This window comes from Mus caroli, unplaced genomic scaffold (genome assembly GCF_978045245.1).
Source record: "Mus caroli unplaced genomic scaffold, Mus_caroli_1 scaffold_20, whole genome shotgun sequence".
Taxonomy (NCBI): Eukaryota; Metazoa; Chordata; class Mammalia; order Rodentia; family Muridae; genus Mus; species Mus caroli.
In genome coordinates, this window is record NW_028227275.1 from 39,400,256 (window position 1) to 39,413,593 (window position 13,338).

Below are 13,338 nucleotides of genomic sequence, written 5' to 3' on the forward strand. Positions count from 1 at the left end.
AACACAAAAAGAAGCTATCAATATTCCCCATGAACAGAGCTGCAGAAATCTTACCCAAAGAATAAGACAACTAGTGATGTACACACACAGAGGTGGGACAGGGAGAGGTTATGAAAGGAAACACTGATATCTGCAAGCCAATGAAAGGCCTCACAACATCCTGCCTTTGGACATCTGGTTTCTAAAACTAAGAGAATTTAAATTTTGTTGTCAAACCCCACAATGGTAGTAAATTGAATTCAACATCGTATTTTTAAAAACCATGTTAGGTTGGCTTAGTCCTAGAGATATGAGCATGCCAATCACCTAATAGAACGAAGGATTAAAGAGCGTATGATCATCTCAACATGAAAAAAAGGATTTGATAAAGCTCAACGATGCATTGTGCTAAAAACCCTAAACAAATTCAGAAAAGCCACCTTAACCTAACAAGTACATATGACAAAGCCAGAGTCAGTGTCACAGTGAGTGGGGAAAAGCTGAGAGCAGAATCAACAGCAACAAGAGGCATCCATGGACACAGTTCCTAGTCACAAAGAGATCGGTTAGACAAACCACACAGGAACACAAAAAGCATACAAATAGGAAGGAAATAAAATTATTCCAATGTGCAGATGATGCAGTATTTAGAAAAACCTAAGACTCTACAAAGAACATATTCAATATGGTAGGATACAAAATTAATAGCTTTTCTATATATCAGTACAAAAATCAGTTAAAACCCAGTTCGGTGGAGGGGGCCCATGCTTTTAGTCCCAGCCCTAGAAAGGCAGAAGCAGGCAGATCTCTGAGTTCGAGGCCAGCCTGGTCTACAGAGTGAGTTCCAGGACAGCCAGGAGTACACAGAGAAACCCTGTCTTGAAAAACAAGAAAAGATAAAATAGTAACAAAAAGAAATCTGCTAAAATAGTGAAAGCAGTCTTACAACAACTACAACAAAAGAAAATGACATAAAACTTAACCAAAGAAGCCCTCTGTAATAATTACAATAATTACCGATAAGAAATATTAGACACAGAAAGTAAAATGCAAATACCTTCCATAGTTACCGACTCAACATCGTTTAAAAAAGTCGACGTTTCTTAAAGTGATCTCTATTTGGACGCAGCCCCCATCAAAATATCAGTATTGTTATTCTTCACAGAACTAAGAACTAGAAATAACAATGCTGAAGTTCATATAGAAGCACAGAAGTCTCCAAATAGCCATCTTGGGCAAAATGACCAAAGCAAGGTGTGTCAGAGCACTACCAACCAAACCTGACATGCTATCAGCCTAAACCAGCCCCTCTATCAATGGAGACAGACAGAAACACACACACAAACACACACCTCACAGCGAGCTCATTCTCCCCAAAAGCACCACAAACATGCCCAGGAGAAAGGGCAGCCTCTTCAATAAACAGTACCAGGAAGCTGGGTGGCAAGAGGCTCCTCTCTTCTCTTCTATGCAAAACCGACTCAAGGTGGATCAAGGGTCTAAATGAAAGAGCTGACACTCTCAAACTCCAGGGAAAATAAAAATGAAATAGTTGAGAAACTGGTAACCGCAATGGCTATTTGGATAGGACCCTAAACACAGGAAACAATAGTAAAAATCAGATGTGTGACCACACTGAATAAATTTGCTTTTTACTGTTTTGTTTTGTCTGTTTTTGCTTTTTGAGACAGGGTTTCTATGTACCCTGGCTGTCCTTGAAAGTATATTTTTTTAGAGCAGACTGGCCTCAAACTTGAGATCCACCTGCCTCTGCCTTCTAAGTGTAGGGATTAAAGGCGTGAGACACCATCACCTGCCTCTGCTTTTCACTGTTAACCTGGATCCTTTAATGGGCTTATTAAAGATGTATGCCAAGCATGGCTTGTTAGGGCTGAGACAGTGGTGGGCTGGACTACACTTTAATGGGCACTATTTAGCTATGCATATCCTCCTCGCTCTCTACTTAAACTTAAACCTTATGTCAGGACTCCAAAGATGGACCTGGAAAGAGGGCTCTGTGGACCTCTGCTTTTGACTTACTTTTTACTATTGTGTCAGGGCCCAGGCTCTGGCCAATTAAATAATTAGTATAGTAACAAGCAGATTAGTGAACAAGTGAAGTGTGTCACACACCCACAACAGAGCATTACTTTATAAGGAATGAAATCCTGCCATATACAATAAGATGAATGAAATTAAAGATGATTATGTTAAGTAAATAAGCCAGGTATAGAATGATAAGCATGATGTTTTCTTTTCCACATAGAATCTAAAACAGTTGATTTATCAGTAGAATACTGAAGACGAGCGTGGTGGTGTACACCTTCAACCCCAGCACTTGGGAGGCAGAGGCAGGCGCATCTCTGTGAGTTCAAGGTCAGCCTGTTCCACATAGCAAGTTCCAGGATAGCCAGGCCTACATAGTGAGACCCTGTCTCAAAAAATCAAACCAGCCAATCACCCAACAAACCAAACCAAACCAAACAAATGCAGGATTCTTATTGTTAAGAGACCTGGAAGGTGGTGGAAAACAGAAGGCTACAGCCATTCACATATGTGGAAATATCAAAGCAACCGTCTTAAATGTACACTTAGAATGAACACCGAGGGATGCTCAAGGACAGTGCTATGCTAGAATACCTGAAGATTGCCCAGGACCTAGAAATGTATGGGATCAACTATTTCGAGATCAAAAACAAGAAAGGAACAGACCTTTGGCTTGGAGTCGATGCCCTTGGACTTAACATTTATGAGAAAGATGACAAGTTGACCCCGAAGATTGGCTTCCCTTGGAGTGAGATCAGGAGCATCTCTTTCAACGACAAGAAGTTTGTCATTAAGCCTATCGACAAGAAGGCACCTGACTTTGTGTTCTACGCCCCGCGCCTGAGAATTAACAAGCGGATCCTGCAGCTCTGCATGGGGAACCATGAGCTGTACATGCGCCGCAGGAAGCCCGACACCATCGAAGTGCAGCAGATGAAGGCCCAGGCTCCGGAGGAGAAGCACCAGAAGCAGCTGGAGCGACAACAGTTGGAAACCGAGAAGAAGAGGAGAGAGACGGTAGAGAGAGAGAAGGAACAGATGCTCCGGGAGAAGGAGGAGCTGATGCTGCGGCTGCAGGACTAGGAGCAGAAGACCAAGAGGGCGGAGAAAGAGCTCTCCCAGCAGATTGAGAAGGCCCTCCAGCTGGAGGAAGAGAGGAGGCGAGCCCAGGAGGAGGCTGAACGTCTGGCCGCATGGCCGCCCTGCGGGCCAAGGAAGAACTGGAGAGACAGGCCCAGGATCAGATAAAGAGCCAGGAGCAGCTGGCTGCAGAGCTGGCAGAGTACACGGCCAAGATTGCACTGCTGGAGGAGGCGCGGAGGCGCAAGGAGGACGAGGTAGAAGAGTGGCAGCACCAGGCTAAAGAAGCCCAGGACGACCTGGTGAAGACCAAAGAGGAGCTGCATCTGGTGATGACGGCCCCACCGCCCCCACCACCCCCAGTGTATGAGCCCGTGAATTACCACGTGCAGGAGGGACTGCAGGACGAGGGAGCAGAGCCCATGGGCTACAGTGCTGAGCTCTCCAGTGAGGGCATCCTGGATGACCGCAACGAGGAGAAGCGGATCACAGAGGCAGAGAAGAATGAGCGCGTGCAGCGGCAGCTGCTGACCCTGAGCAACGAGTTGTCCCAGGCCCGGGATGAGAACAAGAGGACCCACAATGACATCATCCACAACGAGAACATGCGGCAAGGCCGGGACAAGTATAAGACGCTGCGGCAAATCAGGCAGGGCAACACCAAGCAACGCATTGACGAGTTCGAGGCCATGTAGAGGCCAGGCTGGGACCAAGGGCGGAGGGCACCTCACTGCAGGCAGGTGTCACACTTGGCTCTTTAGTGTTCTCTTAAGTTTAGAAACCCCCTTGCTGTGATCCAGTCCCTTAAAGAGCAGTTACGGGGCCTGCGTTCTGCCCCGAGACCCAGTGGGCTCCTCCCTGGTTCCTTCCAATTGTACCACATAGTGCCAAACAGGTCAGATTTAATGACAGTCACCGAATCACTTCCTGTTTGGATCAGGGATTCGGAGGGCTGGCCCTCATGAAGCAAGATTCATTGTCACTGGGACAGCACTGTGGCTCACGGGTGCCATACTTTCTCTAGTTTTACAATGAGCTCAAATCGATTTGTTCTTGATTTTTATGAAGGATCCATCTCTGTATATTGAGGGGTGAAAATGATTTTGAAATTTGAGTCTAAAGCATGCCCCACGGAGTCTCCTTCCTCCTGACTGCTGGCAGAGTCTCCAGTGGTCCTTCAGAGTGTACGGTACAGGACTCTCCAATACAAAATTCTCATGCTTATCTGTTAGCATACATTGTTGGACTTATATATCTAATGATCTGCTATAGAGGATAGTATTTATATATAAGCGATAATATGGGTTTGTAACATTAGTTTTAAAAAAGGGAAAGTTTTGTTCTGTATATTTTGTTACCTTTTACAGAATAAAAGAATTCAACATTAAGAACCATGTAATCGAGACACTTGATCTGACACAGGGGCAGTCGGGAAACCGATGACTGCAGTAATCACCGCTGTACAAAAATGTTAGTGGGTTTTGTGCACGTAAAATGCACACTTCCATTTCCTGTCAGTTTCTTATTTGAAAAAAAATACACACCGAGAGCATCCAGACTCCAGCCCTGAAGGGACGCCAGCCTCTTTATTGTGAGCAACTTGTTCCCGTTTTCAGTTTGTCTTCCTTCCTTTCACGGACTAGCCTCCTTGGTTGTGATGTCTGTCCTGTGCGGGTGACTCCGCACCAGATTTACACACAATAAAAGCTCTCCAAGGCAAAAAAAAAAAAAAAAAAAATGTTAAAACAAATTTTTAAAGATACAGAAAACTTCAGGAAGGTGTTGTGACTTTTCTCTTTCTGTGGGGGTGAGGAGTTCAGAAGAAGGCAAACAGGCACAGCTGAGTGATACATTTGTTGTTTTACTGTTAATTTGACATAGCTGAACCAAAGCATTCACAATATTTGATATACTTTGAAGATCATGTACTATAATCTTAGACATAACCACAGAACAAGCAGAACAATTAAAACTACATAAGGCCTTAAAAACATATCCACAGTGTGTATTATTTCGATTCTCATTCATTACAAATTAAGACTATATACCATTAGTTAATTTTTATTTTTCTTTCATTTTTCAGGCAGGATTCATTCAAGGAAAGGCAACTTAGTTTTTGTGTGTGAGCTTTATTTATTTATTTATTTAATTTTTTTTTAAACTATACTGGTTAATATAAAATGTATGGCATGTTTTCTTATCCCCTGCATTCAGGAGGGAACCCATGACATTCTCAGATAGTAATCCAAAAGAACAGGCCCTACTCTTAAAAACAGCAGAGGTGGGAAGGAACCAAACAGCCAGCCTCTCTGTGGTCTTGAAGATCAACTAACGGAGTTTCAAGTATTCATATAAGGAAGACTACTACAGTTCTAATAATTAGTCAAATTTAAAACAACAATGCATACAAAATCATTCTTGAAGCCCTAACTGTCCTTTAAATAACTGAATGAAAATGTTAAGTAGTTGTCTCACAGTACCAAACATAAGTCAGAACTAGTTAAAATCCAGCGCCACCAGGACTTCTCAGTTACACAATGAATAGCTGCTAAGTTAACAGATGTCATAAAAATTAAGACTTCATTTTTTTAAAGGATAAATGTACTATAATTGGAGAATACAGAAAAGTCAATGTATTTTTTTTTTTTACAATAAAATAACCATTTAAGCCTCTATCCCTGTACAGTGGAGTATATATCAACTCAATTTGGATGTTTTCAAACCGTTTTGTTTTTTACAGTTTATTCTGAGTACTTGAATTGCTTTAGATATACAGCTTTTTGAAAGAATATTACATTTGTATACCAGGATATTTAGTACATTGAGATGTTTAAAAATATTTATAAATTTGCTTTTGATATGCAAAAGCATTTGACAATACTTTTACAGCATTTGATTTTATAGAATTAAAATTTCATACAGTACTCATCTTGATGTTTAAAAAAAATTCACAGAAAAAATATAAATTACACAGCCTGACTGCATGATACTGCTATTTCCAGTTTCAAGTTATGGTAATAAAAACCTTCATTAAGTCTGTTAACAAACCATTACCTGTACAGTTATGAAGGCAACTTACATGATTTGTAAACAAAACCTTCAGGTTTTCTGTTATTTACCACGGAGTGCAGCTCAGCAAGAAAAGAAAACCCAGTCTGCAAATCTACAGAGTAGTTTACAAATTTACCAGTTCCTGTGACACGAACTGTTTTAACCTCTCAAGGTATTGTCCATAAAGCTCCACATCATTGTGTCCTGCCCCTTCAACCCACAGGGGCTCCACAGGTCTTTGGCAGCGCTCAAACAATGCGAGGCCATGGGAAAAGTCAATGACCTCATCTTCAGTCCCGTGGATTATTAATACTGGAGAGGTTATCTTAGAGATTTTGTCAATGCTAGAGAGAATAAGAGAAAGGAAAAAAACCTCAATTAACTATATAAAAAAGGAAGTTTCCTGTGTTAGAACAGAAAATTCAAACATTAGAACTGTACAAATCAGCTTTAGGGATGGAAGTCAATTTCAGTAAGATCCAACACCATCCATCCTTTCCATGACCTCTATGGTACTGCAGGAAGTTACCTTTGCACAGTTGTTCTGCTTGAACACTGCCACCCTTACAAGGAAGCTGTTCCTTGATGTTGAATTTCCCCTAGGCTTCAAGAACCATAACCCAAGGACCATGCCTGACTGGGCTGACTTCATTCCCTACTGCACTTATTTTATTCTATCAGTTATTAAAACTCAAGCAGAACCCTTGGTTTGTTCTGGTTTAAGGTTAAAAACAAGAGAGGGAAACATAAAAAAAAGTTTGAAGCTACAAATCGGAGGATGAGTATATGAAATAGCTATTAATAAGACAGGTAAAAACACAATGTCAATCAACTAGAAGGTAAGTGAAGAAGTATCCAAGCTACAATGGAATACCCTGATTCTGGCCAAGACATTGCCATGGAGAGGAAGGTGGGGGCTGAAACATGATGGAATCCTTCAAAGTCTGTTTAAAACACAGTAAGGTCCTTCTTTCTCAGACTTCCTGGAAAAGCTGAGTAACTTTCTTCAACTCTAGGTCTGTGGATGTAGGACTCCAGCTTACGTGAAAGGTACTACAGTCACACAACACACAAAAGGCTGGCTCAGGGAGGCCTGTCTGGGTTCTGAAAACGCTCTAATGGCAGGCTTCATCATGCAGGGCAGAGTTTGAGTTTCTTTGCATAGTGCGTCCGAGTAGCTCTTTGGTTCTCTACTCTTAACATGAGAACACTCCGGTACCGAGTGATCCGATACTGAAGAGAGCACTTCCAATGTAAGATAGAGGTCAAAACAGACTTTTAGAAAGGCAACTTGGAAAAAGAAACTGACAGGATTTTCCCTGTCCAATTACATTAAAATATTAGTGCAGCAGGAGGCCTGTGATTGGGCAGGGAAAGGGAGGTGGAGCTAAGAGTTGCAGAGACACAGAGCATCTCAGGAGAGGAGGAAGCCAGGATGGAGGCGGCTGGAAGAAGGTCCTGAACTAGTGTGGCTTTAATAGCCACAGGTAGTTATGAATATAAAATAGGGATATAACTTGTCTCATCTAGGTGGGCAGCTTGTATCATTATCAGTTGGCTCTGAAATTATTGTGTGGGTATCGTATGAATTGAGAATTTATCTGACTTGTTAATTATAAGCTTCTAGAGTTTTGTTTCTACAGGGTTGCTGGGTGTTGCGGAGGCTGACCGCAGGGTGGACGGTGGTTCCGTGGGGCTGGTGTGGCAGCGAAGGGAACTCAGGAGCTCTGGCCCTGCTGGGGAGTTGGCAGGCAGAGAGTAGCTGGATGGAGCCAGGGAACTTGTTGGTTCTTTTTTATTTTCCGCAACAAGTAACTATGCAAAGAAATCTTACAAACATACTTTCTGCATTTTCCCCCTCTGGACCGAGAACATGCTTTAATTACAGATAAGATGGAATCTTATAAAGGAATAAGTTGTGTAGTGAAACTGATGCGCGATCTCTGCACTCTCAAGGCTCTACATCCTAATAAATGATGCAGAAATGTTTACTTAGACGAATTCAAGATTAAAATAGTGTATTTTCTTTTTCAACTAGCTTATTCCTGAGAAATATCTAAGTATGTCAAACATGAAAAAAGTTCCAAGAATAAGTTGGCAAAGCATCACCTCACCAACTCTCTGTAATTCAGTTCAACAAGCTGGGCTCAGGGGCCAGGGAGCTCCGGAGAACTACTGTTCCTCTGACCCCTCAGCAGCCAGGTGTTTACAAGTATCACTGTGCCCACTTTAAAAAGAAAAAAAAAAGGGTTTTATGGATTGAACTCAGGTCTTCATGTTCACAGCTAAGTCACCTCTCTAGCCTAATGCCGAATAAATATTGTTTCTAAATAACTTTTGCTTTTCTGTTAAAGAAGCAAATGATACCTTGGCTTCTGGCCTGCCATTCACAAAAATATCTTTGTATTTCTGCCAACAGAGGAAAGAAGACCAAATGAAACTGCCAGCTTTTCCTTCTTGCCTTCTCTTCATCCTTGAGAAAAATAGGCCACTAACTTTTTTCCAACTAGGAAGATGTCCGGTGGCAACCACTCTTCACCATGGAAAGCAAGCAGCAGCCCTTCTTCTTCTTTCAAACACATCCATACTATGCATGGCAGCTAACCTTATTCCAGCCATCCAAGAGTTAACTTTCTTGGCACATACAACTGGCAGGTACCATTACTCACCTTCCCCCACTTCTCTCATGCTGTGCCTCTCACTAAACTTCATATTGTTTTAGCATCTACAGCAAGTCTGGGGCCTTCCTCAAGTTGTTCTTTGTAGAATCTCCCACATCCAACCTGCTGCTTTGATCTGTTAATTTACATTCATAAACCTGTTCTTTTGTCTAAGGACCAGTACACTGCTTAAAAAACATGCCCTCATCTCATGCTCAAACATTTCAGTCTTTTTATCAGTCACACGCTGACAGTCTCTTCCACAATTCTGACGTCATCAGTTACATGGAGCAGAAGCTCAGTGACGCCTTGGTGCGGAGCCATTTTGAATAGTGAACTTACTTTGGGAATGCATCAAAACAGTAGGTCTTCTTTGTATCAGGGAAAGCGACTCGCATCCCTGAGGTCAGAGGAGAATGAAGAATGACAGCAGCACTCTCATAGCGAGCAGCGAGGTCCACAGACGGCACGGTCCCTATGCTCTGGCCATATATAATCACATTTTCAGGACGAATGCCGTATCTGAGAGATTCACAAGTTCAAAAAATAGTTGGAAGTCAATAGTCCATTGTTTTCAAGATTTGGTACAAAATATCTCATAAGATGGCAATTAATATTTAAAAACTAAAATTACTTAACCATCAAAATATCTAATGTTACAATAAGCTCTATACTCAATTATTTCATGCTCAATTCTAATCTTTTAGAAAAGTAATTGCCAAAGTCTTAAAACTTCAATTTTATGGAACTAGGCAGTGGTGGTGCACGCCTTTGATCCTAGCACTTGGGAGGCAGAGGCAGGCAGATTTCTGAGTTCGAGGCCAGCCTGGTCTACAGAGTGAGTTCCAGGACAGCCAGGGCTACACAGAGAAACTGTCATGAAATCAACAACCAAAACATCCTTTAGTTTTATGAGTATTGCAGGTGTGAGTTACAACACCCAACTTGTACCTTAATAACTAAATTACTGTATGATTATTAATATTTACCTCCTTTATTTTATTTTGAGACAAGGTTTCTATGTGTAGTCCAGACTGTACTGGAACTTGCTCTTTAGACTAAGGCAGTCTCGAACTTGGAACTCTGCCCAAGTTTACTTCCAAAGTGTTAGGATCAAAGGTGTGCCCCACCACGCCAAGCGTATTGCCTGCCCTCTTCTCTTGAGACTGTCTTGTTATTCGGTACATCCCAGCTTCAGCTTCAGTTCACTATGTAGCCCAGGCTGGCCTTAAATGCACAGACTATTCAGCTGCTCTATTTTAAAATATTATAATGTCTGACAGTTGTATTAGATTCGAATAGGAGATCCTAATAAGTGGGGATTATTCTGTTACTTGTTCAGATGTAAATGGCAATAACATCCTTAAAGATGACTTTTATATAAATGTAAAATTTTTAATATATATTTTTATATAAAAAATTGAGAACCAAACACAATTCCCTTCCTTCCCTATACAGTAATTTATTTTTTGAAGACAGGTTTCTCTGTGTTGTCCTGGACCTCACTCTGTAGGTCAGGCTGGCCTTGAACTCATAGAGATCCATCTGTCTCTGCCTCCCAAAGGCATGCACCACCATGCCCAGCCAAAAAAGTAATTTTATCACTCTGTCAATAATTTACCACTTACATTTACTTTTTCTTACTTTTCAAATTAATGCTTTCATATTACTGCAACTGATTTCAGAGTTCTCTCCACACAGAATTTTGCTATGAGGACATAACTTTATTGGAACGGAAATATTTTAAAAGACATTTTATAAAAGTGGTTATACTGCTGGGCTGTAGTCGCACATGCCTTTAATCCCAGCACTCATCCCCCAAGGTAGCTGCACAAATTCATAAAATGAAGGTTCTCCCTGACATCCTCAGCATTAACACTGTCCAGGAAAAGTGGGTTCTTTACAGCCTACAGCTTCAGTTTAAACACTGTGGAAAAGGCAGCTTATCAATATGTAATCAATATGCAATGAGAAGCCATTTATATTAAGATATCCACTATTTATTGTATACTAATCTGAATTATGAAGAACACCACTCAGGAATCTATACAACCTTCACCCAGAAAAGTGAAGGGGTTTCTAGTTCCCAAATACAATCTGTTCTCGTTAAAGAATGACATAAGTGAGATACATCTTAATTAATTTTGTCATATTACTTCAAAGAAAATTAAGATGATCTTTCCAAATTTTAGTAGACTAAAATGTAAAGTAAAATGCCAACATGTCTTATTTAATAGTCAAACAAAAGGCTTCTTACATTATCAATGCCAGAGCAAACAAATAGTGAAATCATAGAATAAGAATGTGTATATTATATCCTAATATACAAAGTTTGAGACAGAACATTTAAATGTTACTAGATTTAAGTAAAAAAGATACCAAAAAACACATTCACATAGGCATTTATATACACATAAAATGTGAGCTGTTTTTAAAAACTACTTTGGCTATTATATAAAATTTTAATATCTTAATGTAATACAATATATGCAAATATCTTCATACTGTATTTCAAAGCATCCGCGTTAAAAATGCTTTGTTTTGCTGTCCCACAGTATAACTTATGCAGCATAAGTGTAAAAACCATTACCTTGTCCGAAGAGCCAGCCAGGCAGCTTCCACATCTGCATACAGGTTCTTCTCTGTCGGCTTTCCAGAACTAGCACCATATCCGGAGTAGTCATAGGAGAATATGTTACAATTAATCCGGGACCCCAGGCCTATGTAAAAACTGCTCATCTGACCAAGATCAACAGCATTGCCATGTGAGAAGAGTAAGGTATACTTAGCATTTGGTGAACAACGCACAAACATACAAGCAATTCTGTTGCCTTTACTGGTTCTTGTCATGAAACACTCAATAGCATCTTTTTCTCGGGACGAGTACTGCCAGTCTGCTCGTTCTGACAGGTGTAAGGTCCAGCGGCTTCCACTTTCATCACACATCAGTGTGTAAGTTGGATCAGGTGGCAAGAATGCTAGTTTTGAAGCAATTTTCCCTGGGCAAGGCGGACAGCAGAAGAGGCAACATAGCTCACTAAATGAAAGATTATTCATCTTCTGAAAAAGAAGAAGAGACATCAAATATTTTAATAGCTTAATGTGGACTTTGCACTCTCACACAATAACAAAGACATATGTAAATATTATTGGTAGTCAATGACTATTAACTATAATTTCAAGAACCCTCCCAAATAGGTTTAATGACATTGCTCTGGAAACACTTTAAATCCTGGAGTGAAGCAAAGATTTCTGGAAACAGACTCAAATATTGTATATTCCCAAAAGCAGTGATCATCCTATTTAATAAAACCATTTAAGGTTATCCACAATCAAGACAGAATGTGTGTTTAGGTTTGTTGGTATTTTTTGTGTAACTTGATGGAAACTCAGAATCCTAAGGAAAGGTAAATAAACAAGAGCATTTGGAGACAACTACTGGTTAGCAATGTGGTGGTGTGTGTGTGTGTGTATTCATATTTATCTCCTGATACTCAAAAATACCTTACACATCAGTTTGAGAAAAGAAATTTGCACAAGTGAGCCAGGGTAAGACACTAGTCATTGTCACATTCACACAGAAACAAGGTTTTGAGCCCGTAAAGCAGTTCAGCCAAATGATAATAATCCTTTCACATTATAAACCTATTATTTTTGTTTATAGTTCATGGCTCACATAAAACTCAATTCTCACCGAGAATTCAAATCACAATGACAAATACAGTTAATAGTGTAGTGCTACGAAATAAGCAATGGGGGAATCTTTTGGGACACCACCAATATGAAGACAGGTGGAACAAGAGTTATAATAGAAGAACACTGGGCATCACTGGGACATCATAAGGCTTCAGAAGGGCACTGACCCACTTAAGTCATGGAAGGAAATGCCTACCAAGTCAGAGAGCCACTAAAATTGTTTGTACATCTAAAGCAGCTATGATCAATCTTCAATATTTTTCAGTCCTCAACTCAAGGGAGCACAGAGAAAAAAAGAAAACTGACTACGGATATACAACTAAAATAGAGAACAAAACTAGTGGAGAGTCATAGCTGATTTTTAGAAGGGGCTCTCATCACCACCAAGTGCATGTAGAATCAACTGAGGCTAAGTTACCCAGAGGCAGGAAAACCTGCCCTAAATGTGAAGAGCACCATTTTATGGGCTGTGATCTCAGACTGAGAAAGAAGATCAAATAAACTGGGAGCTCAGAAGCAGACAAAATTTAAGTGATGGAGGACTGAGATAAATCCTGAGAAATGGAGTCTTCTGGAAAAGATATGGCTGTAACAATCATGAACTCACTCACAGCAGCTGTGAAGACTTGTACAAGATTCAGTCAGCAAAGATCTCCAGGTCCAGCCTCTGCCCACAGTGAGGAGCTATCAGCTGTGGATAGTTGCTGAAGGAAGGAGAATGTAATCTTTACTCAGGATATAGTTATTGACAGGTTTCCTATGACCCAGTGGGTGGTGCCAGACATATGCACACAGCAGTACTGAAAAGACTTAGTGGGTTATCAGA

General features: G+C 40.7%; 1 protein-coding gene and 1 pseudogene across 2 annotated transcripts in view; one reads left to right on the forward strand and one right to left on the reverse strand.

Moving 5' to 3' along the window:
- The first annotated feature begins 2,583 nt into the window (after positions 1–2,583).
- Positions 2,584–4,229, forward strand: LOC110286007 (ezrin pseudogene; annotated as a pseudogene).
- A 246-nt stretch (positions 4,230–4,475) lies between these two features.
- The window catches only part of Abhd17b (abhydrolase domain containing 17B, depalmitoylase), a 31,389-nt gene continuing 22,526 nt past the window's right edge, over positions 4,476–13,338 (reverse strand). Inside the window, exons 2-5 of one of the 2 annotated variants that reach the window (XM_085834194.1) lie at positions 11,407–11,876; positions 9,159–9,338; positions 6,293–6,500; positions 4,476–4,814 (exon numbers count right to left, since the gene is read on the reverse strand). In XM_085834194.1, coding sequence (XP_085690320.1) covers positions 4,797–4,814; positions 6,293–6,500; positions 9,159–9,338; positions 11,407–11,873 — 873 coding nt within the window. In that variant the 5' untranslated portion in view covers positions 11,874–11,876 and the 3' untranslated portion in view covers positions 4,476–4,796. Of the gene's footprint in view, positions 4,815–5,817; positions 6,501–9,158; positions 9,339–11,406; positions 11,877–13,338 lie in introns of those variants that run through there. The other variant, XM_021151754.3, reaches the window with a different exon arrangement.